The following is a 26896-nucleotide window of genomic DNA, read 5'->3' on the forward strand; positions in this document are numbered from 1 at the left end:
CTCGGACAGAGGTTCCCAGTTTGTTTCGAGGTTTTGGCGGTCCTTTTGTGCTAAGATGGGCATTGATTTGTCTTTTTCTTCGGCTTTTCATCCTCAGACAAATAGCCAAACCGAACGAACTAATCAGACTTTGGAAACATATCTGAGATGCTTTGTTTCTGCTGATCAGGATGATTGGGTGTCCTTCTTGCCTTTGGCTGAGTTCGCCCTTAATAATCGGGCCAGCTCGGCTACTTTGGTTTCGCCTTTTTTCTGTAATTCTGGTTTCCATCCTCGTTTCTCTTCAGGGCAGGTTGAGCCTTCGGAGTGTCCTGGTGTGGATACGGTGGTGGACAGGTTGCAGCAGATTTGGACTCATGTGGTGGAAAATTTGACATTGTTCCAGGAGAAGGCTCAACGTTTCGCTAACCGCCGGCGCTGTGTTGGTCCCCGACTTCGTGTTGGGGATTTGGTTTGGTTGTCATCTCGTCATGTTCCTATGAAGGTTTCCTCTCCTAAGTTTAAGCCTCGTTTCATTGGTCCGTATAAGATTTCTGAAATTCTTAATCCTGTGTCATTTCGTTTGGCCCTTCCAGCTTCTTTTGCCATCCATAATGTGTTCCATAGGTCGTTATTGCGGAGATACGTGGCGCCTATGGTTCCCTCCGTTGATCCTCCTGCCCCGGTGTTGATCGAGGGGGAGTTGGAGTATGTGGTGGAGAAGATTTTGGATTCTCGTATTTCGAGACGGAAACTCCAGTACCTGGTCAAGTGGAAGGGTTATGGTCAGGAAGATAATTCCTGGGTTTTTGCCTCTGATGTTCATGCTGCCGATCTAGTTCGTGCCTTTCATTTGGCTCGTCCTGATCGGCCTGGGGGCTCTGGTGAGGGTTCGGTGACCCCTCCTCAAGGGGGGGGTACTGTTGTGAATTCTGTTATCGAACTCCCTCCTGTTGTCATGAATGGTACTGTGGCGAGTTCTGTCCATGGACTCCCTCTGGTGGCTGTGAGTGGAGCTGCTGCTTCTGAGGTTCCTTCCACAGGTGACGTAGGTTATTCTTTGGCTGGCTGCCCTATTTAACTCCACTCAGATCGTTACTCCATGCCAGCTGTCAATCTTCTTGTACTGGTTCAGTTCGCTCTTGGATCTTTCTGGTGACCTGTCTACTCCAGCAGAAGCTAAGTCCCTGCCAGTCATTTATTTGTTCATTGTTTCCTTGTCCAGCTGGCTATCATGATTTTTCCTTGCTAGTTGGAAGCTCTGGGATGCAGAGTGGCACCTCCGCACCGTGAGTCGGTGCGGAGGTCTTTTTTGCACACTCTGCGTGGTCTTTTTGTAGGTTTTTGTGCTGACCGCAAAGATACCTTTCCTATCCTCAGTCTGTTTAGTAAGTCTGGCCTCCCTTTGCTGAAACCTGTTTCATTTCTGTGTTTGTGACTTTCATCTTTACTCACAGTCAATATATGTGGGGGGCTGCCTTTTCCTTTGGGTAATTTCTCTGATGCAAGGTAGGCTTTATTTTCTATCTTTAGGGCTAGTTAGCTCTTAGGCTGTGAAGAGGCATCTAGGTCGAGTTAGGTACACTCCACGGCTATTTCTAGTTGTGTGATAGGATTAGGGGTTGTGGTCAGCAGAGCTTCCACTTCCCAGAGCTTGTCCTGTGTGAGTTTAACCATCAGGTCGTTCCGGGTGCTCCTAACCACCAGGTCCATAACAGAGATTGTAGGAAGGAAAGTAGTATGGGGGTGAAAGAGAAAAGAAACCAAAACTTTGTAGTGGTTTGGTATTCTGTTACCTTCCAGTCAATTCCAGTCCAATTCAGTCTAATTCAAAGTAATTAGAAATATGTAATTTGAAAGATGGAATTTGAAAGATGCATGGAACAGACTAGAGACTGGATCAGACTCCTGAAACTGAATATATCTGCTACTAAGAGGACTCAGCTGAGTGGATGTGGGGGTAGGGGGGATGACCAGAACACATGTTCAAAGTTAATCAAAAGGTCATAAAGGGGGGGAGGGGTTAGACTGACCGCTCAGAGGTATGCATGGAAGACACCAGAGAAGTGAAATACATTATGGATCCAAAGTGAAGGGTGAGCGGTGCATACTAGAGAAAGCTAAATGCAGTTCACAGTCACAGTACCCTCCTTGTGGAGTCATTGACACACTCCACAAGGAGGGTAAACCACAAAAGGTAATTGTTAAAGAAGCTCGGTGTTCACAGAGTGCTGTATCCAAGCATATCAATGGAAAGTTGAATGGAAGGGAAAAGTGTGGTAGAAAAAGGTGCACAAGCAACCAGGATAACCATAGCCTTGAAAGGATGGTTAAGACAAGGCCATTCAAAAAATTGGGGGAGATTCACAAGGAGTGGACTGCTGCTGGAGGCATTGCTTCAAGAGCCACCACACAAAGACATATCCAGCAAATGGGCTACAAGTGTCGCATTCCTTGTGTCAAGCCACTCATGACCAATAGACAACGCCAGAAGCATCTTACCTGGGCCAAGGAGAAAAACAACTGGACTGTTGCTTCATGGTCCAAAGTGTTGTTTTCAGATGAAAGTAAATTTTGCATTTCATTTGGAAATCAAGGTCCCAGAGTCTGGAGGAAGAGTGTAGTGGCCACAATCCAAGCTGCTGGAGGTCTAGTGTGAGGTTTCCACAAGTGATGGCTTCGGGAGCCATGTCATCTGCTGGTGTAGGTCCACTGTGTTTTATCAAGATCAAAGTCAGCACAGCCCTACCAGGACATTTTAAGAGCACTTCATGCTTCCCTCTGCCGACAAGCTCTTTGGAGATGGAAATTTCATTCTCCAGCAGGACTTGGCACCTGTCCACACTGCCAAAAGTACCAATACCTGGTTTACAAACTACAGCTTCACTGTGCTTGAGTGGCCAGCAAACTCGCCTGACCTTAACCCCAGAGAGAATCTGTCTGGTATTGTCAAGAGGAAGATGAGAGACACCAGACCCAGCAATGCAGACGAGCTGAAGGCTGCTATAAAAGCAACCTGGGCTTCCATAACCCCTCAGCAGTGCCACAGGCTGATCACCTCCATGCTGCGCTAAATTGATGCAGTAATTGATGCAAAAGGAGCCCCGACCAAGTATTGAGTTCATTTACTGAACATACATTTCATTGAGCCAACATTTTGGATTTTAAAATCATTTTTCAAGCTGGTGTTATAAAGTATTCAAATTTACTGAGATAATGACTTTTGTTTGTTTTTTTATTGGCCAGCTTTTGAACACAGGTGAACGCATGTGTTTATTGAACCGTGCAGATTCATCGTGTCCAATACATTGCATGGGTGACATTTATCTGCAAGATAAATTGACATGCTGAGGTCTGTAAAAACACGCCACTTGTTCGTCTCGGCCGGTAAGCCGCAGTCGTTTCTGGACGCATAGTGGACATGAGATTTCTTGAAATCCCGTTCACTATGATGTAACATAGGTGTGCCGCATCCAACCCGCAGCGTTCACTGACTGTGTGCGCTTACCCTATAAGAGTCTGGTGAGTGACCGCAGCTCTAGTTCCCTGATGACGTTCTGTTAGTATTCCAGCATGTACTGGGAATTCTCCAACAAAGTGACCTCAAAACTGAAGTAAAAAAAAATTACAGTAGAGATTTGGGATTAAAATCTGCTTTAGTTTTGGATCATCCCTTTAACTATTAGGTTGGCTGTTAAGTTTCAGACAACCCTGTTAATTTTAATAAAGTTGGGACACTGTGTAAGCTGTAAAGACAACAGAAATGCAATGATTGGGAAATCTTTTAGCCATATTATATTAGCTACAGAATATAGAACACAGATCAGAATATGAACATTAGGCATGTTTCCATTTCATATAAAAAATGAACTAATTTAGAACAACAACAGATCTAAAAAAAAAAAGTTGGACCCAGGCCATGTCTTCCATTTTGCATTATCCTCTCTTCTTTTTACAACAGCCTGAAACCTCTGCGAAGTGAGGAGACCAATTGCTGGAATTTTGGGAGAGGAATACGCTCCCATTCTTGTCTGATGTAGAATTATCACTACTACACAGTCCAGTCCTGGGTCTTCTTTGACATTTTTTGGGGGGGAATTGCTGATATACATGTATATATACACACACACACACACACACACACACACACACACACACGTGTTGCTGTCACACTAGTAGATTTGAAGGAGAAAAGGTTAAAAGGGGGGTTACACACTGTAGAAAATAAATGCAGTAAATAGCCATAGCTGTCACATACCCTTGATGACTGACACAGATACTATAGCAGAAAAGCAAATTCAATGTATTTTGCAGAGTAATTTGTACATATACTGTATATAATCAGGGAATAATAATGATGGTTAATTCCCAGTAATAAACATCATGAGATGGTCTAAACTAAGCGGAAATAAATGTACGGTATTTGTAATAATGAGAAATGACATAGAAAAAGTATTGAACACTTGAAGAAAGAGAGGTTCAAAAGGCCATGGAAAGTTATGACATCAGATGAAATTTATCAGTAATCCTGCCAGTTAGTAATATCAGCTGCTATAACTGATGCCCTATTAAAGGTGCCTCATTACCATGGTGCCACACAAGAAACATCTCATGATGGGTAAAACCAGTGAGCTGTCTCAAGACCTTCGCAACCTTATTGTTGCAAAACATACTGATGGCATTGGTTACAGAATAATTTCTAAACTACTGAAGGTTCCAGTGAGAACTGTTGGGGACATAATCCAGAAGTGAAGAGAACATCATTTCACAATATACCAGCCATAACCAGGTGCCCCCACAACATTTCAGACAGAGGAGTGAAAAGAATTATTAGAAGAGTTGTTAAAGAGCCAAGGACCACCTGTGGAGAGCTGCAAAAAGACCTGGAATCAGCAGGTACAATTGTTTCAAAGAAAACTATAAGTAATGTACTCAACCTCCATGGTACGTATGCACGCTCACCACACAAGACTCCCATTGCTGAACAAAAAGCATGTTCAAGAGTGTTTATAGCTTGCTCAACAACATTTAGGCTGTGTGCACGCGTTCAGGATTTTTTGCTATAAAAACACGATAAAACTGCGAAAAAAACGCATACATTGAGCATCCTATTATTTGAATGCAATCTGCAATTTTTGTGCACATGTTGCATTTTTTTCCACGGCTGAATCGCATTCCGGAAAAAAACGCAGCATGTTCATTCTTTGTGCCGAATCGCGGGGATTCTGCACACATAGGAATGCATTGATCCGCTTACTCTCCGCATGTGGCTATGTGGATCATGTGTGGTTGGTACCCAGGTTGGAGGAGAGGAGACTGTGGGAACCATATACCTGTAAAAAAGAAAGAATTAAAATAAAAAATCATGATATTCTCGCCTTCTGGCATCCCCCGCAGCCTTCCCGCTGCTCGCGATGCTTCTGTTCCCAGGGATGCTTTGCGGCAATGACCTGTGATGACGTAGCGGTCTCGCGAGACCGCTACATCATCTGGGGTCATTGCCACGAGGCATTACTGGGAACGGAAGCTGCTGGGAGCATCGCAAGGAGAGGGAAGGCTGCAGGGGAAGCCGGAAGGTGAGAATATCATGATTTTTTATTTTTAATATTCTATCTTTTTACTATTGATGCTGCATAGGCAGCATCAATAGTAAAAAGTTGGTCACACTTGTCAAACACTATGTTTGACAAGTGTGACCAACCTGTCAATCAGTTTTCCAAGCGATAGTGCACATAGCCTTAGACTAGCCTGTGAAATACTGGGAGAATATAGTCTGGTCAGATAATAATCTTTATTTGTATATAGCGCTAACAAATTCCGCAGCGCTTTACAGTTTTGCACACATTATCATCACTGTCCCTGATGGGGCTCACAATCTAAATGCCCTATCAGAATGTCTTTGGAATGTGGAAGGAAACCGGAGTACCCAGAGGAAACCCACGCAAACACGGGGAGAACATGCAAACTCCTTGCAGATGTTGTCCAAGGTGGGATTAGAACCCAGGACTCCAGCGCTGCAATGCTAACCACTGAGCCACCGTGCTGCCCAGATTTTAACTCTTCATATACCATAATACACAAAATGTTTGGAGGCCAAAAGGCACTCCATATGACCCTAAAAACACCATTCCAACAGTGAAGTTTTTTTACTTTGGAACATAATGGTGTGGGACTGTTTTTCAGCATACGGCATTGGAAAACTTCATATAATTGACAGAAGGACGAGCGGACAAATGTACCAAGACATGTCCATCTACCCAGGATGTTGAAGATGAAACAAGGGTGAACATTTTAGCTAGACAATGATCCCAAAAATACAGGCAAGGAAACTCTCAATTGGTTTCAGAGAAAGAAAAAGCTGCTAGAACAGCTGAGCCAATAGCCTGAACTGAATCCAATAGAAAATTTATGGAAGGAACTAATGTTCAGAGCTCATAGAAGGAGCCCATGGAACCTTCAGAGTGTTTTTGTGGAAGAATGAGCCAAAATCATACCTGAGCAATGTATGCGACTAGTTTCTCCATACAGGATGTGTCTTGAAATTGTCATAATCAACAAAGGCTTTTGTGCGACGTATTAATTACGTTTCAGTAAGCATGTTCAGTACTTTTTCCCTGTGCCATTTCTCATTATTACATATAACTTAATTTATGGACATCTATGGTTTGATTTATTTACCTGTGTAGATTGGATGGGTTGTTACTGACATCTGGTGAGAATTCCATGACAATAGCACCTTTAGCGATATATTTACTTAGAAAATTGGTGTCACAGTTCACTTTAATCATCCTGTCTTTTTGTTCCTCCAGGATCACAGCATTTTTGCTTCATCTGTTGGTGCCACAGTCGCACATGAGATGGGCCATAACCTGGGGATGAAGCATGATGCCGATGACTGCACATGCGGAGGTACAGACTGTGTCATGAATTCAGGCTTCAGGTAAAAGCAGAAACTTAAATTCATCCCACGCTTTATAGAGACTTCTGCGTCAAACAGAAATTATTATATTCTAATTATTTTGATTTAGGGCACAAAAGATCTTTTCCTTTTCTACATTTCTAGAGGAAATTTAGCATCCTCTCTATGATAGCTTTCTGTCATCACAAAGTAAAAAAAAATTTTTGTAAGTAGTATTTGTGCAAAATGCTGCATCTACCAATATCCAACAAATGTACTATTATGTAGAGCAGAAACTTGTGTAAATTATTAGTCAAATTTACACCACCTCATGGTTGACATACAATACTCACAAAAAGTTATAGATATTTGGCTTTCAGGAAAAATTTCTGGAAAACGGGTGCAGAGAAGAGCGACCAAGGTTATTAGAGGACTGGGGGGTCTGCAATACCAAGATAGGTTATTACACTTGGGGCTATTTAGTTTGGAAAAACGAAGACTAAGGGGTGATCTTATTCTAATGTATAAATATATGAGGGGACAGTACAAAGACCTTTCTGATGATCTTTTTAATCATAGACCTGAAACAGGGACAAGGGGGCATCCTCTGCGTTTGGAGGAAAAAAGGTTTAAGCATAATAACAGATGCGGATTCTTTACTGTAAGAGCAGTGAGACTATGGAACTCTCTGCCGTATGATGTTGTAATGAGTGATTCATTACTTAAATTTAAGAGGGGACTGGATACCTTTCTGGAAAAGTATAATGTTACAGGGTATATACACTAGATTCCTTGGTAGGGCGTTGATCCAGGGAACTAGTCTGATTGCCGTATGTGGAGTCGGGAAGGAATTTTTTTCCCCAATGTGGAGCTTACTCTTTGCCACATGTTTTTTTTTTGCCTTCCTCTGGATCAACATGTTAGGGCATGTTAGGTTAGGCTATGGGTTGAACTAGATGGACTTATAGTCTTCCTTCAACCTTAATAACTATGTAACTATGTAACTATGTAAGTTCACGCTACAGTGATATTTTATCATGAAAGTAGGGCATTTAAGTGGAAGCAGCAATGGTGGTTTCCTCATCTCAAACAATTTATTGAAACAAAAGGTAACAACAGCTGTGGGTATCCCCACCCGGCAAAAAAATGTGTCTCAATAACTTGTCATGTGGCCTTGAGCATCAATTATCTAGTGCTGGTGTCCCTGCACATTTCTCCTCTTCCCCGGCAGGGACACTGACTTACTCACTGTTGCGGCTCTTGGCGTGTGCTTATCTGTATACCAGCAGGACTGCCTGCACCTGTCAGTGCTTTTCTGTATACCAGCCTGCACCTGCCAGTGCCTATCTGTATACCATGGAATGAAGAAACTGAGAAAAAAAAGCACAATAGGGTCTTATCCGATGACAAAGAGGTGTCAGGTAAAGGAGAGAATACGCTTAACTTGCTAGGTTGCTGAATGGCAACACATAAAGGGCATATAACAGCAGCTGCACAGAAACCAGTCAAGGAAACAACCATGGATATAGAGAGAAGACAGAGGTATCACTCATGCGCTGCTGATATAAAACTATCGGGGAAGTGGAAACATTCATTTAATCAGGTTTAAAAGTCAACACATTTCGAGGTCACGCAAGACCTCTTCATCAGGATAAACCAGAAAAAAAGGCAGATTTCCCATTTAATTTCTCTTTCCTTTGATGTGATCGCACATCAGAGGAAAGAGAAATGGGTTCCCCCTATTCCCCCCCGATACCTCCAATGTTCCTGCATACTCCCGTAAAGTCCCCCGGGCCGCTGGCGTCTTCTTTCTTCTGGGAAGAAAATGACATATATATATTATCTATAATATAACGCTGGGAGCGTCACTCTGTCCGAAGCCTTTATAGACTGCGCAGGCGCGACGCTCCTAGCGTTACATTATAGAGTGTCAGGAAAAAAAAAAAAAGCGCCGAAACTACCGGGAGCAGGGGTCGGGAGCAGGGGGACACCGTGCACATATTTGCGCCCTGATTATGCTGTGGCACTTCATGCCACAGCAATTTGTTACTTACGCCATTCCTTTGCCATTTTCTTGGTCCTCCTGCTGCCGGAATCGGCGCCTGCGCAGTCCGCGCTTTCCGGCGCCATTTTCTTGAAGACAGTCCGTAAAGCGCGGACTGCGCAGGCGCCGATTCCGGCAGCAGGAGGACCAAGAAAATGGAACGGAATCAGGTAGCGTGTGCACAGGATCCCGCCCTCATTACTCTGTGGCACTTCATGCCACAGCGATTTCTTAATTTTAAGCCCCCTGACTCCGGGCCATGAATTTCTCCCTGCTCCCACAATCGGCGCATGCGCAGTCCATGCTTTCTGGCGCCATTTTGTTGGAAACCTCAGTGTGTCTTCAAGAAAATGGCGCCGGAAAGCATAGACTGCGCAGGCGCCGATTCCTGAAACAGCAGCAGTGTAAGGGGCATATAATATGGAGCATCTTATGGGGGCCATAAACCTTTATGGAGCAGTGTACGGGGCATATACTATGGAGCATCTTATGGGGGCCATAAACCTTTATGGAGCAGTGTACGGGGCATATACTATGGAGCATCTTATGGGGGCCATAAACCTTTATGGAGCAGAGTACGGGGCATATACTTTGGAGCATCTTATAAGGGCCATCAACCTTTATGGAGCAGTGTATGGGGCATATACTATGGAGCATCTTATGGGGGCCATCAACCTTTATGGAGCAGCGTATGGGGCATATGGATGGGAGCAGCAAATTAAAGAACGGTGGCGCAGGATGGGAGCAGCACATGACAGAATGGGGGCGCAGGATGGGAGCAGCACATGACAGAATAGGGCAGCACATGACAGAACGGGGGTGCAGGATGGCAGCTGTTGTGAATTCCGCTCTTGGGCTCCCTCCGGTGGTTGTAAGTGGCACTTTTGTGAGTTCTGCTCTTGGGCTCCCTCCGGTGGTTTTAAGTGGAATGGCTGCTCCTTGGATTTAGCTGTCAGCAGCTGCTTCCACTGATTGTCATTTCTGCTCGGCTATTTAGCCTGGCTCTTTTCTTCAGCTTGTGCCACTTGTCAATGGTTCCTGGTTGGATTCACATCTCTTTGGATTTCCCTGTTATCCTGACCAGTTCAGCAAAGCTAAGTCCTCACTTGCTCTTTTCTGTCCACAGGTTGTGGACTTATCAGTTCTGTGCTTTCTATGTTTGTCCAGCTTGTCAGTATGAATTAATTCTGTGATGCTGGAAGCTCTGGGAAGCAGATTTACCCTCCACACCTTTAGTCAGGTGTGGAGATTTTTGTAAACTCTGTGTGGATTTTTTGTAGTGTTTTATACTGACCGCACAGTATTCCATCCTGTCCTATCTATCTAGCTAGACTGGCCTCCTATGCTCATCCTAGTTTCATTCTGTGTATGTCTTTTCCCTCTCCACTCACAGTCATTACTTGTGGGGGGCTACCTATCCTTTGGGGATTTTCTCTGAGGCAAGATAGTTTTCCTGTTTCTATCTTTAGGGGTAGTTAGTTCTCAGGCTGTGACGAAGTGCCTAGGGAGTGTTAGGAGCATCCCACGGCTACTTCTAGGGTTGTGTTGAGCTTAGGGACTGCGGTCAGTACAGATACCACTTCCTTCAGAGCTCGTTCCATGTTGCTCCTAAACCACCAGATCATAACAGTACAAGTGGCCAAAAATGAATTAAATGCATCTCAAAAGAAGGAAAAAATTCTGAGCCATTTTTTTTTATGTGCTCTCTTATGTCTTTTTTTTCCTCTTGATCTCTGGGTGGTTCAGGATTTATGCTCTGGCATGGATGTTCAGGGTTTGTTTTCTCGTGTGGATCAACTTGCTGCAAGAGTACAGAGTATCCAAGATTATGTTGTCCAGACTCCGGCTTTGGAGCCTAGAATTCCTACTCCTGATTTGTTTTTTGGAGACAGATCCAAATTTTTGAACTTTAAAAATAACTGCAAATTGTTTTTTGCTTTGAAACCCCGTTCTTCTGGTGATCCCATTCAGCAAGTTAAAATCATCATATCCTTGCTGCGTGGTGACCCTCAGGACTGGGCATTCTCCCTTGAATCAGGGGGTCCGGCATTGCTGAATGTAGACGCATTTTTTCAAGCGCTCGGATTATTGTATGACGAACCTAATTCTGTGGATCATGCTGAAATAACCCTGTTGGCCTTGTGTCAAGGTCAGGAAGCGGCAGAATTATACTGCCAGAAATTTAGGAAATGGTCTGTGCTCACTAAATGGAATCAGGATGCTCTGGCTGCTATTTTCAGAAAAGGTCTTTCTGAAGCCCTTAAAGATGTTATGTTGGGCTTCCCTACGCCTACTGGTTTGAGCGAATCTATGTCTCTATCCATTCAGATTGATCGGCGTTTGCGCGAGCGCAAAGCTATGCACCATATGGCAGTGTCCTCTGAGCAGAGTCCTGAACCTATACAATGTGATAGGATTTTGACTAGAACAGAACGGCAGGAATTCAGACGTCAGAATAGGCTGTGTTTTTACTGTGGTGATTCTGCTCATGTTATTTCTGATTGCCCTAAACGTACTAGGAGGGTCGCTAGATCTGTTACCATTAGTACTGTACAGCCTAAATTTCTTTTATCTGTGACCCTGATTTTCTCATTGTCGTCCTTTTCTGTCATGGCATTTGTGGATTCAGGCGCTGCCCTGAACTTAATGGACTTAGAATTCGCCAGGCGCTGTGGTTTTTCCTTGCAGCCTTTGCAGAGCCCTATTCCTTTGAGGGGCATTGATGCTACTCCATTGGCCAAGGACAAACCTCAGTACTGGACGCAGATGACCATGTACATGGCTCCTGCACATCAGGAAAATTGCCGTTTTCTGGTGTTGCATAACCTGCATGATGTTGTTGTACTGGGTTTTCCATGGTTACAGGAACATAATCCGGTGCTGGATTGGAAAACTATGTCTGTGACTAGTTGGGGTTGTCATGGGGTACCTAGTGACGTTCCTTTGATGTCAATTTCCTCTTCCCCCTCTTCTGAGGTCCCTGAGTTTTTGTCGGATTTCCAGGATGTATTTGATGAGCCCAAGTCCAGTTCCCTTCCTCCAAATAGGGACTGTGATTGTGCTATTAACTTGATTCCTGGTTGTAAGTTCCCTAAGGGCCGACTTTTCAATCTGTCTGTGCCAGAGCATGCCGCCATGCGGAGCTATGTTAAGGAATCTTTGGAGAAAGGGCATATTCGCCCGTCTTCGTCACCATTGGGAGCGGGTTTCTTTTTTGTTGCTAAGAAGGATGGCTCCTTGAGACCCTGTATATATTATCGTCTTCTTAATAAGATCACGGTCAAATTCCAATACCCCTTGCCTTTGCTTTCTGATTTGTTTGCTCAGATTAAGGGGGCTAGTTGGTTTACTAAGATTGACCTCCGAGGGGCATATAATCTTGTGCCACTTGTCAATGGTTCCTGGTTGGATTCACATCTCTTTGGATTTCCCTGTTATCCTGACCAGTTCAGCAAAGCTAAGTCCTTGCTTGCTCTTTTCTGTCCACAGGTTGTGGACTTATCCGTTCTGTGCTTTCTATGTTTGTCCAGCTTGTTAGTATGAATTAATTCTGTGATGCTGGAAGCTCTGGGAAGCAGATTTACCCTCCACACCTTTAGTCAGGTGTGGAGATTTTTGTAAACTCTGTGTGGATTTTTTGTAGTGTTTTATACTGACCGCACAGTATTCCATCCTGTCCTATCTATCTAGCTAGACTGGCCTCCTATGCTCATCCTAGTTTCATTCTGTGTATGTCTTTTCCCTCTCCACTCACAGTCATTACTTGTGGGGGGCTACCTATCCTTTGGGGATTTTCTCTGAGGCAAGATAGTTTTCCTGTTTCTATCTTTATGGGTAGTTAGTTCTCAGGCTGTGACGAGGTGCCTAGGGAGTGTTAGGAGCATCCCACGGCTACTTCTAGGGTTGTGTTGAGCTTAGGGACTGCGGTCAGTACAGATACCACTTCCTTCAGAGCTCGTTCCATGTTGCTCCTAAACCACCAGATCATAACAGGCAGCAGCACATGACAGAACGGGGGTGCAGGATGGAAGCAGCACATGACAGAATGGGGGCGCAGGATGGGAGCAGCACATGACAGAACGGGGGTGCAGGATGGCAGCAGCACATGACAGAACGGGGGTGCAGGATGGAAGCAGCACATGACAGAATGGGGGTGCAGGATGGGAGCAACACATGACAGAATGGGGGCGCAGGATGGCAGCAGCACATGACAGAACAGGGGTGCAGGATGGAAGCAGCACATGACAGGATGGGGGCGCAGGATGGGAGCAGCAAATGACAGAATGGAGGCGCAGGATGGGTGCAGCACATGTCAGAATGGAGGCGCAGGATGGGTGCAGCACATGTCAGAATGGGAGCGCAGGATGGGAGCAGCACATGACAGAACGGGGGCGCAGGATGGCAGCAGCACATGACAGAACGGGGGTGCAGGATGAAAGCAGCACATGACAGAATGGGGGTGCAGGATGGGAGCAATACATGACAGAACGGGGGCGCAGGATGGCAGCAGCACATGACAGAACAGGGGTGCAGGATGGAAGCAGCACATGACAGGATGAGGGCGCAGGATGGGAGCAGCAAATGACAGAATGGAGGTGCAGGATGGGTGCAGCACATGTCAGAATGGAGGCGCAGGATGGGTGCAGCACATGTCAGAATGGGGGCGCAGGATGGGAGCAGCACATGTCAGAATGGGGGCACAGGATGGGAGCAGCACATGACAGAATGGGGGCGCAGGATGGGTGCTGCACATGACAGGATGGGGGCGCAGGAAAGAGCAGCACATGACAGGATGGGGACGCAGGATGGAGCAGCACATGACAGGATGGGGGCGCAGGATGGAGCAGCTCATGACAGGATGGGGATGCAGGATGGAGCAGCACATGACAGGATGGGGACGCAGGATGGAGCAGCACATACCAGGATAGAGACCATATACCAATATAAATGCTCGCCACCCAGGCGTAGAACGGGTTCAATAGCTAGTATATATATATATATGTATATATCCATTTTTCCATTAGGGTTAGAGTTGGGCTAAAGTGAGTTGGGCTAAAGTGAGTAGGGCTAAAGTGAGCTGGCCTAAAGTGAGCTTGGCTAAAGTGAGCTGGGCTAAAATTAGGGTTAAGGTTGGGCTAAAGCTAGGGTTAGGGTTTGGCTAAAGCTAGGGTTAGTGTTGGGCTAGGGTTAGGAATGGGGTTAGGGTTGGGGCTAGGGTTGTGTTTATGGTTGGGATTACGGTTAGGGTTGGGATTAGGGTTAGGGGTTTGTGTTGAGGTTAGGTTTGGAGTTAAAATTGGGGGGTTCCACTGTTTAGGTACATCAAAGGGTCTCCAAAAGCTATATGGCATCTGAAGAGTTAATAAACTTCTTGAATGTGGTTTTGCACACCTTGAGGGGTGCAGTTTTTTCAGAATGGTGTCACTTTGGGTATTTTCTGTTATAGTGACCCCCCAGAGTCACTTCAAATGTGAGGTGGTCCCTAAAAAATGGTTTTGTAAATTTTGTTGAAAAAATGAGAAACCGCTGATTAACTTTTAACTCTTATAATGTCCTAACAAAAATTATGTTTCCAAAATTGTGCTGATGTAAAGTAGACATGTGGGAAATGTTATTTATTAACTATTTTGTGTGACACCACTCTCTGATTTAAGGGTACAAAAACTAAAAGTTTGAAAATTGCTAAATTTTCAAATTTTTTACCAAATTTCCGCAAATTGTATCGAAGAAATTTTACCACCAAATTTTATGACTGCTAGACAGCTTGAATACATGTGGGGGTTGCCCGTTTGTTAGGGAATCCCCACATGTATTCAAGCTGTGTAGCAGCCACAAATCATGCAGCTGTGTCGACACAAACTAAATCTCCGAGCATGCCGAAATACTTGGATACCACCCGTGCGTGCTCGGAGAAACTCGAGTAACGAGCACACTCGCTCATCACTAGGTCTGACCCAGCGGACAGAGATTCAAAGACGTGAGTACAATTGAATACTGGGAGCCGGCGCGCTGCAGCTTCTCTGTGCCGGCTGTCAGCTTCACAGCTGGCACAGAGAACTGCCGACTCCCAGTTTGGGGTGCTGCAGTTCAGCTGAAATAGAAAGCTACTGTCGGCAGCGCCCCTGAATAGGCAGGGATCGCCAAGGGGTCTTCATTGCCTACTGGCCACATGAAGCAACTTCAGGGGCCCCGTGGGCCATGTGTTTGAGAACTAGAACTAGGGTCTGTTAGAGAGGCTACCCTGGGCAAGGATCACACCTCTCCTTCGCTGACTGACAGTATCCATTTCCTATGGCAACATCTGTTTTGTTGAGTCTTGAGACTTAAACTACCCTGAAATAGATTGGGGAACAGAAACCTGCAGTTCCAGCAAAGGTAATCGTTTTTTTGACAACTATGAGAGACAATTACCTTTCACAACTGGTTCTGGACCCAACAAGAAGGGGGGCACTGCTAGACCTAATATTAACCAACAGGCCAGACCGCATAGCAAATATAAGGGTTGGGGGTCACTTGGGGAATAGTGATCACAAAATAATAAGTTTTCATGTATCCTTTAATAAGATGTGTAGTTGAGGGGTTACAAGGACACTAAACTTCAGGAGGGCAAATTTCCAACGGATGAGAGATGATCTTGGTGCAATTAACTGGGACGATATCTTGAGACATACAAATACACAAAGAAAATGGGAGACGTTTATTAGCATTCTGAATAGGTCCTGTGCACATTATATACCGTATGGGAATAAAGATACTAGAAATAGGAGGAAACCAATATGGCTAAATAGAGCTGTAAGGGGCACAATAAGAGACAAAAAAGAAAGCATTTAGAGAATTAAAGGAAGTAGGTAGTGATGAGGCATTAAATAGTAACATAGTAACATAGTAACATAGTTAGTAAGGCCGAAAAAAGACATTTGTCCATCCAGTTCAGCCTATATTCCATCATAATAAATACCCAGATCTACGTCCTTCTACAGAACCTAATAATTGTATGATACAATATTGTTCTGCTCCAGGAAGACATCCAGGCCTCTCTTGAACCCCTCGACTGAGTTCGCCATCACCACCTCCTCAGGCAAGCAATTCCAGATTCTCACTGCCCTAACAGTAAAGAATCCTCTTCTATGTTGGTGGAAAAACCTTCTCTCCTCCAGACGCAAAGAATGCCCCCTTGTGCCCGTCACCTTCCTTGGTATAAACAGATCCTCAGCGAGATATTTGTATTGTCCCCTTATATACTTATACATGGTTATTAGATCGCCCCTCAGTCGTCTTTTTTCTAGACTAAATAATCCTAATTTCGCTAATCTATCTGGGTATTGTAGTTCTCCCATCCCCTTTATTAATTTTGTTGCCCTCCTTTGTACTCTCTCTAGTTCCATTATATCCTTCCTGAGCACCGGTGCCCAAAACTGGACACAGTACTCCATGTGCGGTCTAACTAGGGATTTGTACAGAGGCAGTATAATGCTCTCATCATGTGTATCCAGACCTCTTTTAATGCACCCCATGATCCTGTTTGCCTTGGCAGCTGCTGCCTGGCACTGGCTGCTCCAGGTAAGTTTATCATTAACTAGGATCCCCAAGTCCTTCTCCCTGTCAGATTTACCCAGTGGTTTCCCGTTCAGTGTGTAATGGTGATATTGATTCCCTCTTCCCATGTGTATAACCTTACATTTATCATTGTTAAACCTCATCTGCCACCTTTCAGCCCAAGTTTCCAACTTATCCAGATCCATCTGTAGCAGAATACTATCTTCTCTTGTATTAACTGCTTTACATAGTTTTGTATCATCTGCAAATATCGATATTTTACTGTGTAAACCTTCTACCAGATCATTAATGAATATGTTGAAGAGAACAGGTCCCAATACTGACCCCTGCGGTACCCCACTGGTCACAGCGACCCAGTTAGAGACTATACCATTTATAACCACCCTCTGCTTTCTATCACTAAGCCAGTTACTAACCCATTTACACACATTTTCCCCCAGACCAAGCATTCTCATTTTGTGTACCAACCTCTTGTGCGGCACGGTATCAAACGCTTTGGAAAAATCGAGATATACCACGTCCAATGACTCACCGTGGTCCAGCCTATAGCTTACCTCTTCATAAAAACTGATTAGATTGGTTTGACAGGAGCGATTTCTCATAAACCCATGCTGATATGGAGTTAAACAGTTATTCTCATTGAGATAATCCAGAATAACATCCCTCAGAAACCCTTCAAATATTTTACCAACAATAGAGGTTAGACTTACTGGCCTATAATTTCCAGGTTCACTTTTAGAGCCCTTTTTGAATATTGGCACCACATTTGCTATGCGCCAGTCCTGCGGAACAGACCCTGTCGCTATAGAGTCACTAAAAATAAGAAATAATGGTTTATCTATTACATTACTTAGTTCTCTTAGTACTCGTGGGTGTATGCCATCCGGACCCGGAGATTTATCTATTTTAATCTTATTTAGCCGGTTTCGCACCTCTTCTTGGGTTAGATTGGTGACCCTTAATATAGGGTTTTCATTGTTTCTTGGGATTTCACCTAGCATTTCATTTTCCACCGTGAATACCGTGGAGAAGAAGGTGTTTAATATGTTAGCTTTTTCCTCGTCATCTACAACCATTCTTTCCTCACTATTTTTTAAGGGGCCTACATTTTCAGTTTTTATTCTTTTACTATTGATATAGTTGAAGAACAGTTTGGGATTAGTTTTACTCTCCTTAGCAATGTGCTTCTCTGTTTCCTTTTTGGCAGCTTTAATTAGTTTTTTAGATAAAGTATTTTTCTCCCTATAGTTTTTTAGAGCTTCAATGGTGCCATCCTGCTTTAGTAGTGCAAATGCTTTCTTTTTACTGTTAATTGCCTGTCTTACTTCTTTGTTTAGCCACATTGGGTTTTTCCTATTTCTAGTCCTTTTATTCCCACAAGGTATAAACCGCTTACACTGCCTATTTAGGATGTTCTTAAACATTTCCCATTTATTATCTGTATTCTTATTTCTGAGGATATTGTCCCAGTCTACCAGATTAAGGGCATCTCTAAGCTGTTCAAACTTTGCCTTCCTAAAGTTCAATGTTTTTGTGACTCCCTGACAAGTCCCCTTAGTGAAAGACAGGTGAAACTGCACAATATTGTGGTCGCTATGTCCTAAATGCCCGACCACCTGCAGATTTGTTATTCTGTCAGGTCTATTAGATAGTATTAGGTCTAAAAGTGCTGCTCCTCTGGTTGGATTCTGCACCAATTGTGAAAGATAATTTTTCTTGGTTATTAGCAGAAACCTGTTGCCTTTATGGGTTTCACAGGTTTCTGTTTCCCAGTTAATATCCGGGTAGTTAAAGTCCCCCATAACCAGGACCTCATTATGGGTTGCAGCTTCATCTATCTGCTTTAGAAGTAGACTTTCCATGCTTTCTGTTATATTTGGGGGTTTGTAACAGACCCCAATGAGAATTTTGTTACCATTTTTCCCTCCATGAATTTCAACCCATATGGACTCGACATCCTCATTCCCTTCGCTAATATCCTCCCTTAAAGTGGACTTTAGACAAGACTTTACATAGAGACAAACCCCTCCTCCTCTCCGATTTTTACGATCCTTTCTAAACAGACTGTAACCCTGTAAGTTAACTGCCCAGTCATAGCTTTCATCTAACCATGTCTCGGTTATTCCCACTATGTCAAAGTTACCTGTAGATATTTCTGCTTCTAGTTCTTCCATCTTGTTTGTCAGGCTTCTGGCGTTTGCGAGCATGCAGTTTAGAGGATTTTGTTTTGTTCCAATCTCCTCACTGTGGATTGTTTTAGAAATGTTCTTACCTCCCTTCAGAGTATGTTTTCCTGGGTCGTCTTTGTTCGAGTCTAATGTTTTTCTTCCCGTCCCCTCTTCTTCTAGTTTAACGCCCTCCTGATGAGTGTAGCGAGTCTTCTGGCGAATGTGTGTTTCCCAGGTTTGTTGAGGTGTAGTCCGTCTCTGGCGAGGAGTCCATCATACCAGTAATTCACACCGTGGTCCAGGAATCCAAATCCTTGTTGTCTGCACCATCGTCTTAGCCAGTTGTTTGCATCAAGGATCCTGTTCCATCTCCTGGTGCCATGCCCGTCTACTGGAAGGATAGAAGAAAAAACTACCTGTGCATCCAGTTCCTTTACTTTCTTCCCCAACTCTTCAACTCTCAAATACAGAAAATTAAATAATTTCTGTAAAAAGCAAATTAAGGCAGCAAAGATTGAGACAGAGAGACTCATTGCCAGAGAGAGTAAAAATAATCCCAAAATATTCTTTAACTACGTAAATAGTAAGAAACTAAAAATGATAGTGTTGCCCCCTTTAAAAATAGTCTGGGTGAAATGGTGGATGAGGATGAAGAAAAAGCCAATATGCTAAATGACTTTTTTTCATAAGTATTTACACAAGAAAATTCCATGGCACACAATATGATCAGTGATGACAAAAATTCCCCATTAAATGTCTCCTGCTTAACCCAGCAGGAAGTACGGCATCGTCTAAAAATCACTAAAATTGACAAATCTCCGGGCCCGATAGACCATTATTTTTAATCTTTAAAGACTCCATAATAACTGGGTCTGTACCACAGGACTGGCGTATAGCAAATGCGGTGCCAATATTCAAAAAGGGGACAAAAACTGAACTCGGAAATTATAGGCCAGTAAGCTTAACCTCTAGTGTGGGTAAAATCCTGGAGGGCATTCTAAGGGATGCTATGCTGGAGTATCTGAAGACGAATAACCTCATGACCCAGTATCAGCACGGGTTTACTAGGGACAGTTTTTGTGAGACTAATCTGATCAATTTCTATGAAGAGGTGAGTTCCAGACTGGACCAGGGGAACCCAGTGGAGGTAGTGTATATGGACTTTTCAAAAGCTTTTGATACGGTGCCACACAAAAGGTTGATACATAAAAAGAGAATAATGGAGATAGGGCCAAATATGTGTAAGTGGGTTAAGAGCTGGCACAGGAAAAGGAAACAAAGGGTGGTTATTATTGTAGCACACTCGCACTGGGTCGCTGTTAGCAGTGGGGTACCACAGGGGTCAGTATTGGGCCCTCTTCTTTTTAACATATTTATTAATGACCTTGTAGGGGGCATACAGAGTAGAATTTCAATAATTGCAGATGACACTAAACTCTGCAGGGTAATCAATACAGAGGAGGACAATTTTATATTACAGGAGGATTTATATAAACTAGAAGCTTGGGCTGTTAAATGGCAAATGAGCTTTAATAGGGATAAATGTAAGGTCATGCACTTGGGTAGAAGTAAGAAGATGTATAACTATGTGCTTAATTGTAAAACTCAGGGCAAAACTGTCAATGAAAAAGACCTGGGTGTATGGGTGGATGACAAACTCACATTTAGTGGCCAGTGTCAGGCAGCTGCTACAAAGGCAAATAAAATAATGGGATGCATTAAAAGAGGCATAGATGCTCATGAAGAGAACATAATTTTACCTCTATACAAGTCACTAGTTCAACAACACTTAGAATACTATATTCTATGTATAAGAAAGACATAGCTGAACTAGAGCGAGTGCAGAGAAGAGCGACCAAGGTTATTAGAGGACTGGGGGTCTGCATTACCAAGATAGGTTATTACACTTGGGGCTATTTAGTTTGGAAAAACGAAGGCTAAAGGGTGATCTTATTTTAATGTATAAATATATGAGGGGACAGTGCATAGACCTTTATGATGATCTTTTTAATCATAGACCTGAGACAGGGACAAGGGAGCATGATCTATGTCTGGAGGAAAGAAGGTTTAAGCATAATAACAGACTCGGATTCTTTACTGTATGAGCAGTGAGACTATGGAACTCTCTGCTGTATGATGTTGTAATGAGTGATTCATTACTAAAATTTAAGAGGGAACTGGATACCTTTCTTGAAAAGTATAATGTTACAGGTTATAGATACTAGATTCCTTGATAGGGCGTTGATCCAGGGAACTAGTCTGATTGCCGTATGTGGAGTCGGGAAGGAATTCTTCCCCAATGTGGAGCTTACTCTTTGCCACATGGTTTTTTTTGCCTTCCTCTGGATCAACATGTTAGGACTTGTTAGGTTAGGCTATGGGTTGAACTAGATGGACTTAAAGTCTTCCTTCAACCTTAATAACTATGTTACTATGAGTCGGCCTATCTGGACTCAGGTTCTGCAGGAAATCTCATTCAACGGGCCGTTGTTGAGCGGTATCACGATCCAAAGTCTACATGATCTGTTGGTAGTTTCATCAGTGGATGGAAAGCCTCTTTCCAAGACCATCCTTTTTGTTACCGAGCCTGTGGAACTTCAGTTAGGAATGCTACACTAGAAGAAGATTCCTCTCTATATGCTGTCGAGTCTTTCTCACCCTCTGCTTCTAGATCTGCCCTTGCTGCAAAACCACAAGCCTGTCTTGTAAGGGACCTCTGGAGAAGTACTTTGTTGGGGACAGGAGTGCCACGAGAGTTTTCTAGTTTGCATTCGTCCTGCTCGTCCTCTGACTTCTCCATCTGCACATACGCTAACGTCTTTGACCTGAAGAAGGCTGAGATACTACCACCTCATAGGCAGTATGACTGCCCTATCGACCTCCTTCCAGGCGCTTCCCCTCCATGAGGCCGAATCTACCCTCTGTCACAGGCTGAGATCCGAGCCATGTCCAAGTTTATTGAAGAGAATCTTGCCAGGGGATTTATCCTGATGTCTTCCTCCGTGGCTGGAATGGAATTCTTTGTAAAGAAAAAGGACGGTTCACTTCGACCCTGTATCAATTATAGGGGGTTCAACCAAATAACAATCAAGAATAAATATCCGCTGCCTCTCATTTCTGATTTGTTGGATCGTCTTAAAGCTTCCTGAGTCTTCATGAAACTTGACCTTGGTGGGTGGAGCGTATAATCTAATCCGAATACGCCAGTGTGGCGAATGGAAGATGGGTTTTCACACCCGCGATGGCCATTATGAGTATCTGGTTCTTTACTTAAAAGAAATCTCGGTGTTCTCTCCAGATCTGCCTTCACACCGGAGGGGTGTTCGCCAGATTCTGCAGAGATTAAAGAAGAACCATCTGTATGACAAGCATGAAAAGTGCATCTTCAGTTAGACCTTTCTTTTGTTTCTTGAGTACATCATCTCTGAGAACGGCCTGAAAATAGATCCCATGTCCGCCGTCTTGAAGTGGCTCCATCCTGACGGTCTGAAAGCTATAGAGCAATTTCTCAGATTCAGAAATTAATACCGCCAGTTCATTCCGCATTTCTTCTCTCAAACTGCTCCTATTTCTGCCCTTAACCCTCAAGGGGGCCAACCCTAAGATGTAGACTCCAAAGGCAGAAAACACCTTTGTGTCTTTGAAACAGGCCTTCTCCTCAGCTCCTGTTCTGCTTCGACTGGACAATAATAAGCAGTTCTTTTTCAAAGTGGATGCTTCTTTCTCAGAGACGGAAGCTGTTCTTACCCAGAACTCTTCTTCTGCGGCTTCTTTTCCAACATCTTCTCAGCTCCAGAACACAACTACTCTATAGGCGATTGAGAACTGTTAGCGATAAAACTGGCTCTGAAGGAGTGGTGATTCTTGCTTGAAGGAGGTATGCACCCGGTGGTTATTTATACTGACCACAAGAATCTAGCATATCTGCAGTCCGCACAACATCTAAATCCATGACAAACCAGGTGGTCTCTGTTCTTCTCTCGCTTCAAATTTATTTTCCATTTCCCGCAAGCTGATAAGAATGTTAAGTTGGATGCACTCTCTAGGTAATTTCTGCCTTCCAATCAGGAGGAAGAGCCTCAACACATGATTGAGCCTGCCAAAATAATTACACTCGTTCCGTTGGATTTGTCTCTGCTCCCATCTGGAAAAACAGCTGAACCAGATAGGAAGCAGGTCCTTCTCTGGGGACACTCGCTTAAGTTGGCTGGCCATGCCGGACAGAAGAAAACGGCTCTTCTCATTTCCCGACATGATTAGTGGCCAACCCTGGGAAAGGATATTGCAGATTTCATCTCTGCCTGGTCCTCTTGTGCCCAGAACAAAACTCGAAACAACTTCTGACCGATTGACTACTTCCTTTGCTCATACCATCTGCTTCCTGGCAGCATATTACAATGGATTTAATCATTGATCTTTCAGTATGGTCCGGGTGTACCGTCATCTGTCGTTGAGGATCACTTTTCCAAAATTCCCATTACACTCCACTGTCCAGTCTTCCGTCTGCTCTGGTGCTTGCAGGGAAGTTTATTCTACATATTTTCTGCCTCCATAGTTTACTGCTCTGTATAGTCTCAGATAGAGCGTCCAGTTTACTTCTGGCTTCTGGAGGGCTACCTGCAAACTACTGAATGTCACTTTGGGTTTCTCTTCAGCATACCATCTTCCATAAGGCTCTTATTGACCAAATCTCTACTTGGCTTCTTCACTTTCTTTCCACTGACATTCCCACCATTATCATGGGTGACTTCAACATCCCCACTGATACCCTCCCGTCAACAGCCTCCAAACTTATGTCCCTTTACTTCATCTTTTGGACTTACTCAGTGGTCCTCTGCAGCCACCCACACAGAAGGACATACGCTAAACCTGGTCTTCACCCATCTCTGCTCTCTATCTAACTTCACCACCCCCCCTCTCCCTCTGTCCGACCACCATCTGCTCACTTTCTCATGCCTGTCCTCCTCACCGGTTACTCATGTCAAGCAACATGCGCACCCCCCGCAGAAACTTCACACACCCAGACACCCACTGTTATAATCTGGTGGCCTAGGAGCAGCATGAGACGTACTCTGGAGAAGGTGGTACCTGTACTGACCGCAAACCCTGAACTTAGCAGTGCAACTAGAAGTAGCCGTGGGGGGTACCTAACACTCCCTAGACCCCTCGACACAGCCTAAGAACTAACTGCCCCTAAAGACAGAAACGGAAAACTATCTTGCCTCAGAGAAAATCCCCAAAGGATAGACAGCCCCCCACAAATATTGACTGTGAAAGGAGAGGGAAATAACATACGCAGACATGAAATCAGGATTTAGCATAGGAGGCCATACTAGCTAAAAAGGAATATTTAAACAAACGCAATGCACCAATAATTATCCAACAAATTATATCAATATATGTGCACGTAATTAATAGAACCCTACTGGTGCATTGTGAAAGAAAGAATTAGTGACTAAACACTAAAATTAGAGAACCAACCACAACTGCAACGCGGACAGCCAAGAAAGTGCACCCACACAGAAGATCAGTTAAAAAACAGCCTTTATTTATGGTGGCAATTGGCACATAAGAAAAAAATAGATAATAGTACGCGAATATAACAGGACAATAAAAAATTAGTATATTAAAATCAAAATTGGATATAAATAGGTAAACCCCAGGAATAATTATTAATGGATATACATTTCATGTGGTGATGGCCAAAAAAACTTTTTTAGATAATAATAATCAATTGGTATAAAAAAATATAAAATCAACAAAAAAATCCAGCAAAAAGTGCACAAAAAAATGATAATAACCAAGTAAAAAATTATAGATAATGAATTAAATATTATTTAAAATAAGTGCCAAAAATATATACGTGCTACCGCAAAACAAATCACACATTTGCGGAGTAAAGTTGATTAAACTAAAGTGCAAAAGTGCTAGACATAGCCACTATATAAGGGCATCTGTAGGGCATACAATGTGCCACACACCAGTAAATGAGCAACACCAAAGAAAGTGCAATGTGCTAAAAACAGACCATCCAAAACACAAGAGGTAATAATACTCCACGATATACCTTATTAGAGGGGTTACCAAGGTCCCGCTATCGCGCACCCCGACGCGCGTTTCGGAATCTCCTTCCTTCGTCAGGGGGTCTTCCTTCGTCCCCCTGTCGAAGGAAGGAGATTCCGAAACACGCGTCGGGGTACGCGATAGCGAGACCTTGGTGACCCCTCTAATAAGGTATATCGTGGATTATTATTACCTCTTGTGTTTTGGATGGTCTGTTTTTAGCACATTGCACTTTCTTTGGTGTTGCTCATTTACTGGCGTGTGGCACATTGTATGCCCTACAGATGCCCTTATATAGTGGCTCTGTCTAGCACTTTTGCACTTTAGTTTAATCAACTTTACTCCGCAAATGTGTGATTTGTTTTGCGGTAGCACATATATATTTTTGGCACTTATTTTAAATAATATTTAATTCATTATCTATAATTTTTTACTTGGTTATTATCATTTTTTCGTGCACTTTTTGCTGGATTTTTTTGTTGATTTTATATTTTTTTATACCAATTGATTATTATTATCTAAAAAAGTTTTTTTGGCCATCACCACATGAAATGTATATCCATTAATAATTATTCCTGGGGTTTACCTATTTATATCCAATTTTGATTTTAATATACTAATTTTTTATTGTCCTGTTATATTCGCGTACTATTATCTATTTTTTTCTTATGTGCCAATTGCCACCATAAATAAAGGCTATTTTTTAACTGATCTTCTGTGTGGGTGCACTTTCTTGGCTGTCCGCGTTGTAGTTGTGGTTGGTTAGCTAAAAAGGAAGAATAGGACAGAGTACTATGCGGTCAGTATTAAAACACTAGAAAATATCCACCACAGAAAATACAAAACACCACATCTGACTAAAGACATGGAGGGTATATCTGCATCTCCAGAGACACAGCTTGGCTGCAAAAAAATCCTTCACAGACAAAGCTGGACAAGACAAAACATGAAAATGCACAGAACTATAAGGTCCACAGCAAAAACAAAGCCAGAACTTATCTTTGATGAAATGAACAGCAGAACAGGAGAGACCAGGTATGGATGTGAATCCTCCAAAAACAATGGACAACTGGCACTGACTAAAGGATAAAGCAGGACTTAAATAGCCCAGCCCAAATTGCAAAAAATAGATACACCTGATAAATTCTGCGATCCAACTACCGCAGCACTACCACTCATAACCACCGGAGGGAGCCCAAGAGCAGAATTCACAACATTACCCCCCCTTGAGGAGGGGTCACCGAACCCTCACCAGAACCCCCAGGCCGATCAGGACGAGCCAAATGAAAGGCACGAACCAAATCGTCAGCATGAACATCGGAGGCAACAACCCAAGAATTATCCTCCTGGCCATAACCCTTCCATTTGACCAGATACTGAAGCTTCCGCCTCGAAAAACGAGAATCCAAAATCTTCTCAACCACATACTCCAACTCCCCATCAATCAGCACCGGGGCCGGAGGATCAACAGAGGGAACAACGGGCACCACATACTTCTGCAACAAAGATCTATGGAAAACATTATGGATGGAAAAAGAGGCTGGAAGGGCCAAACGAAAAGACACTGGATTGATAATCTCAGAAATCCTATAAGGACCAATAAACCGAGGCTTGAACTTAGGGGAAGAAACCTTCATAGGAACATGACGGGAAGACAACCACACCAGATCCCCAACCCGAAGCCGGGAACCAACACACCGACGACGGTTAGCAAAACGCTGCGCCTCCTCCTGAGACAACACCAAATTGTCCACCACATGAGCCCAAATCTGCTGCAGCCTGTCAACCACAGAATCCACACCAGGACAATCAGAAGGCTCAACCTGCCCTGAAGAAAAACGAGGATGAAAACCAAAATTACAAAAAAAAGGCGAAACCAAGGTAGCAGAACTAGCCCGATTATTAAGGGCAAACTCGGCCAATGGCAAGAAAGTCACCCAATCATCCTGATCAGCAGACACAAAGCATCTCAAATAAGTTTCCAAAGTCTGATTAGTTCGCTCGGTTTGGCCATTTGTCTGAGGATAAAATGCGGAAGTAAAAGACAAATCAATGCCCAGCCTAGCACAAAAGGCCCGCCAAAACCTAGAAACAAACTGGGAACCTCTATCGGACACAATATTCTCCGGAATGCCATGCAAACGAACCACATGCTGAAAAAACAACGGAACCAAATCAGAAGAGGAA

The 26896-nt window shown here is 43.5% G+C and overlaps 1 protein-coding gene across 1 annotated transcript in view; it reads left to right on the forward strand.

Annotated features, from left to right (window-relative positions):
• The window catches only part of LOC138674618 (zinc metalloproteinase-disintegrin-like 4a), a 204455-nt gene that overhangs the window by 109419 nt on the left and 68140 nt on the right, over positions 1-26896 (forward strand). The window contains exon 11 of the mRNA XM_069762434.1: positions 6789-6919. Within this exon, the coding sequence (XP_069618535.1) occupies positions 6789-6919 (131 nt within the window). The remainder of the gene's footprint in view (positions 1-6788; positions 6920-26896) is intronic.

Source organism: Ranitomeya imitator, chromosome 4 (genome assembly GCF_032444005.1).
Source record: "Ranitomeya imitator isolate aRanImi1 chromosome 4, aRanImi1.pri, whole genome shotgun sequence".
In the NCBI taxonomy this organism is placed as follows: domain Eukaryota; kingdom Metazoa; phylum Chordata; class Amphibia; order Anura; family Dendrobatidae; genus Ranitomeya; species Ranitomeya imitator.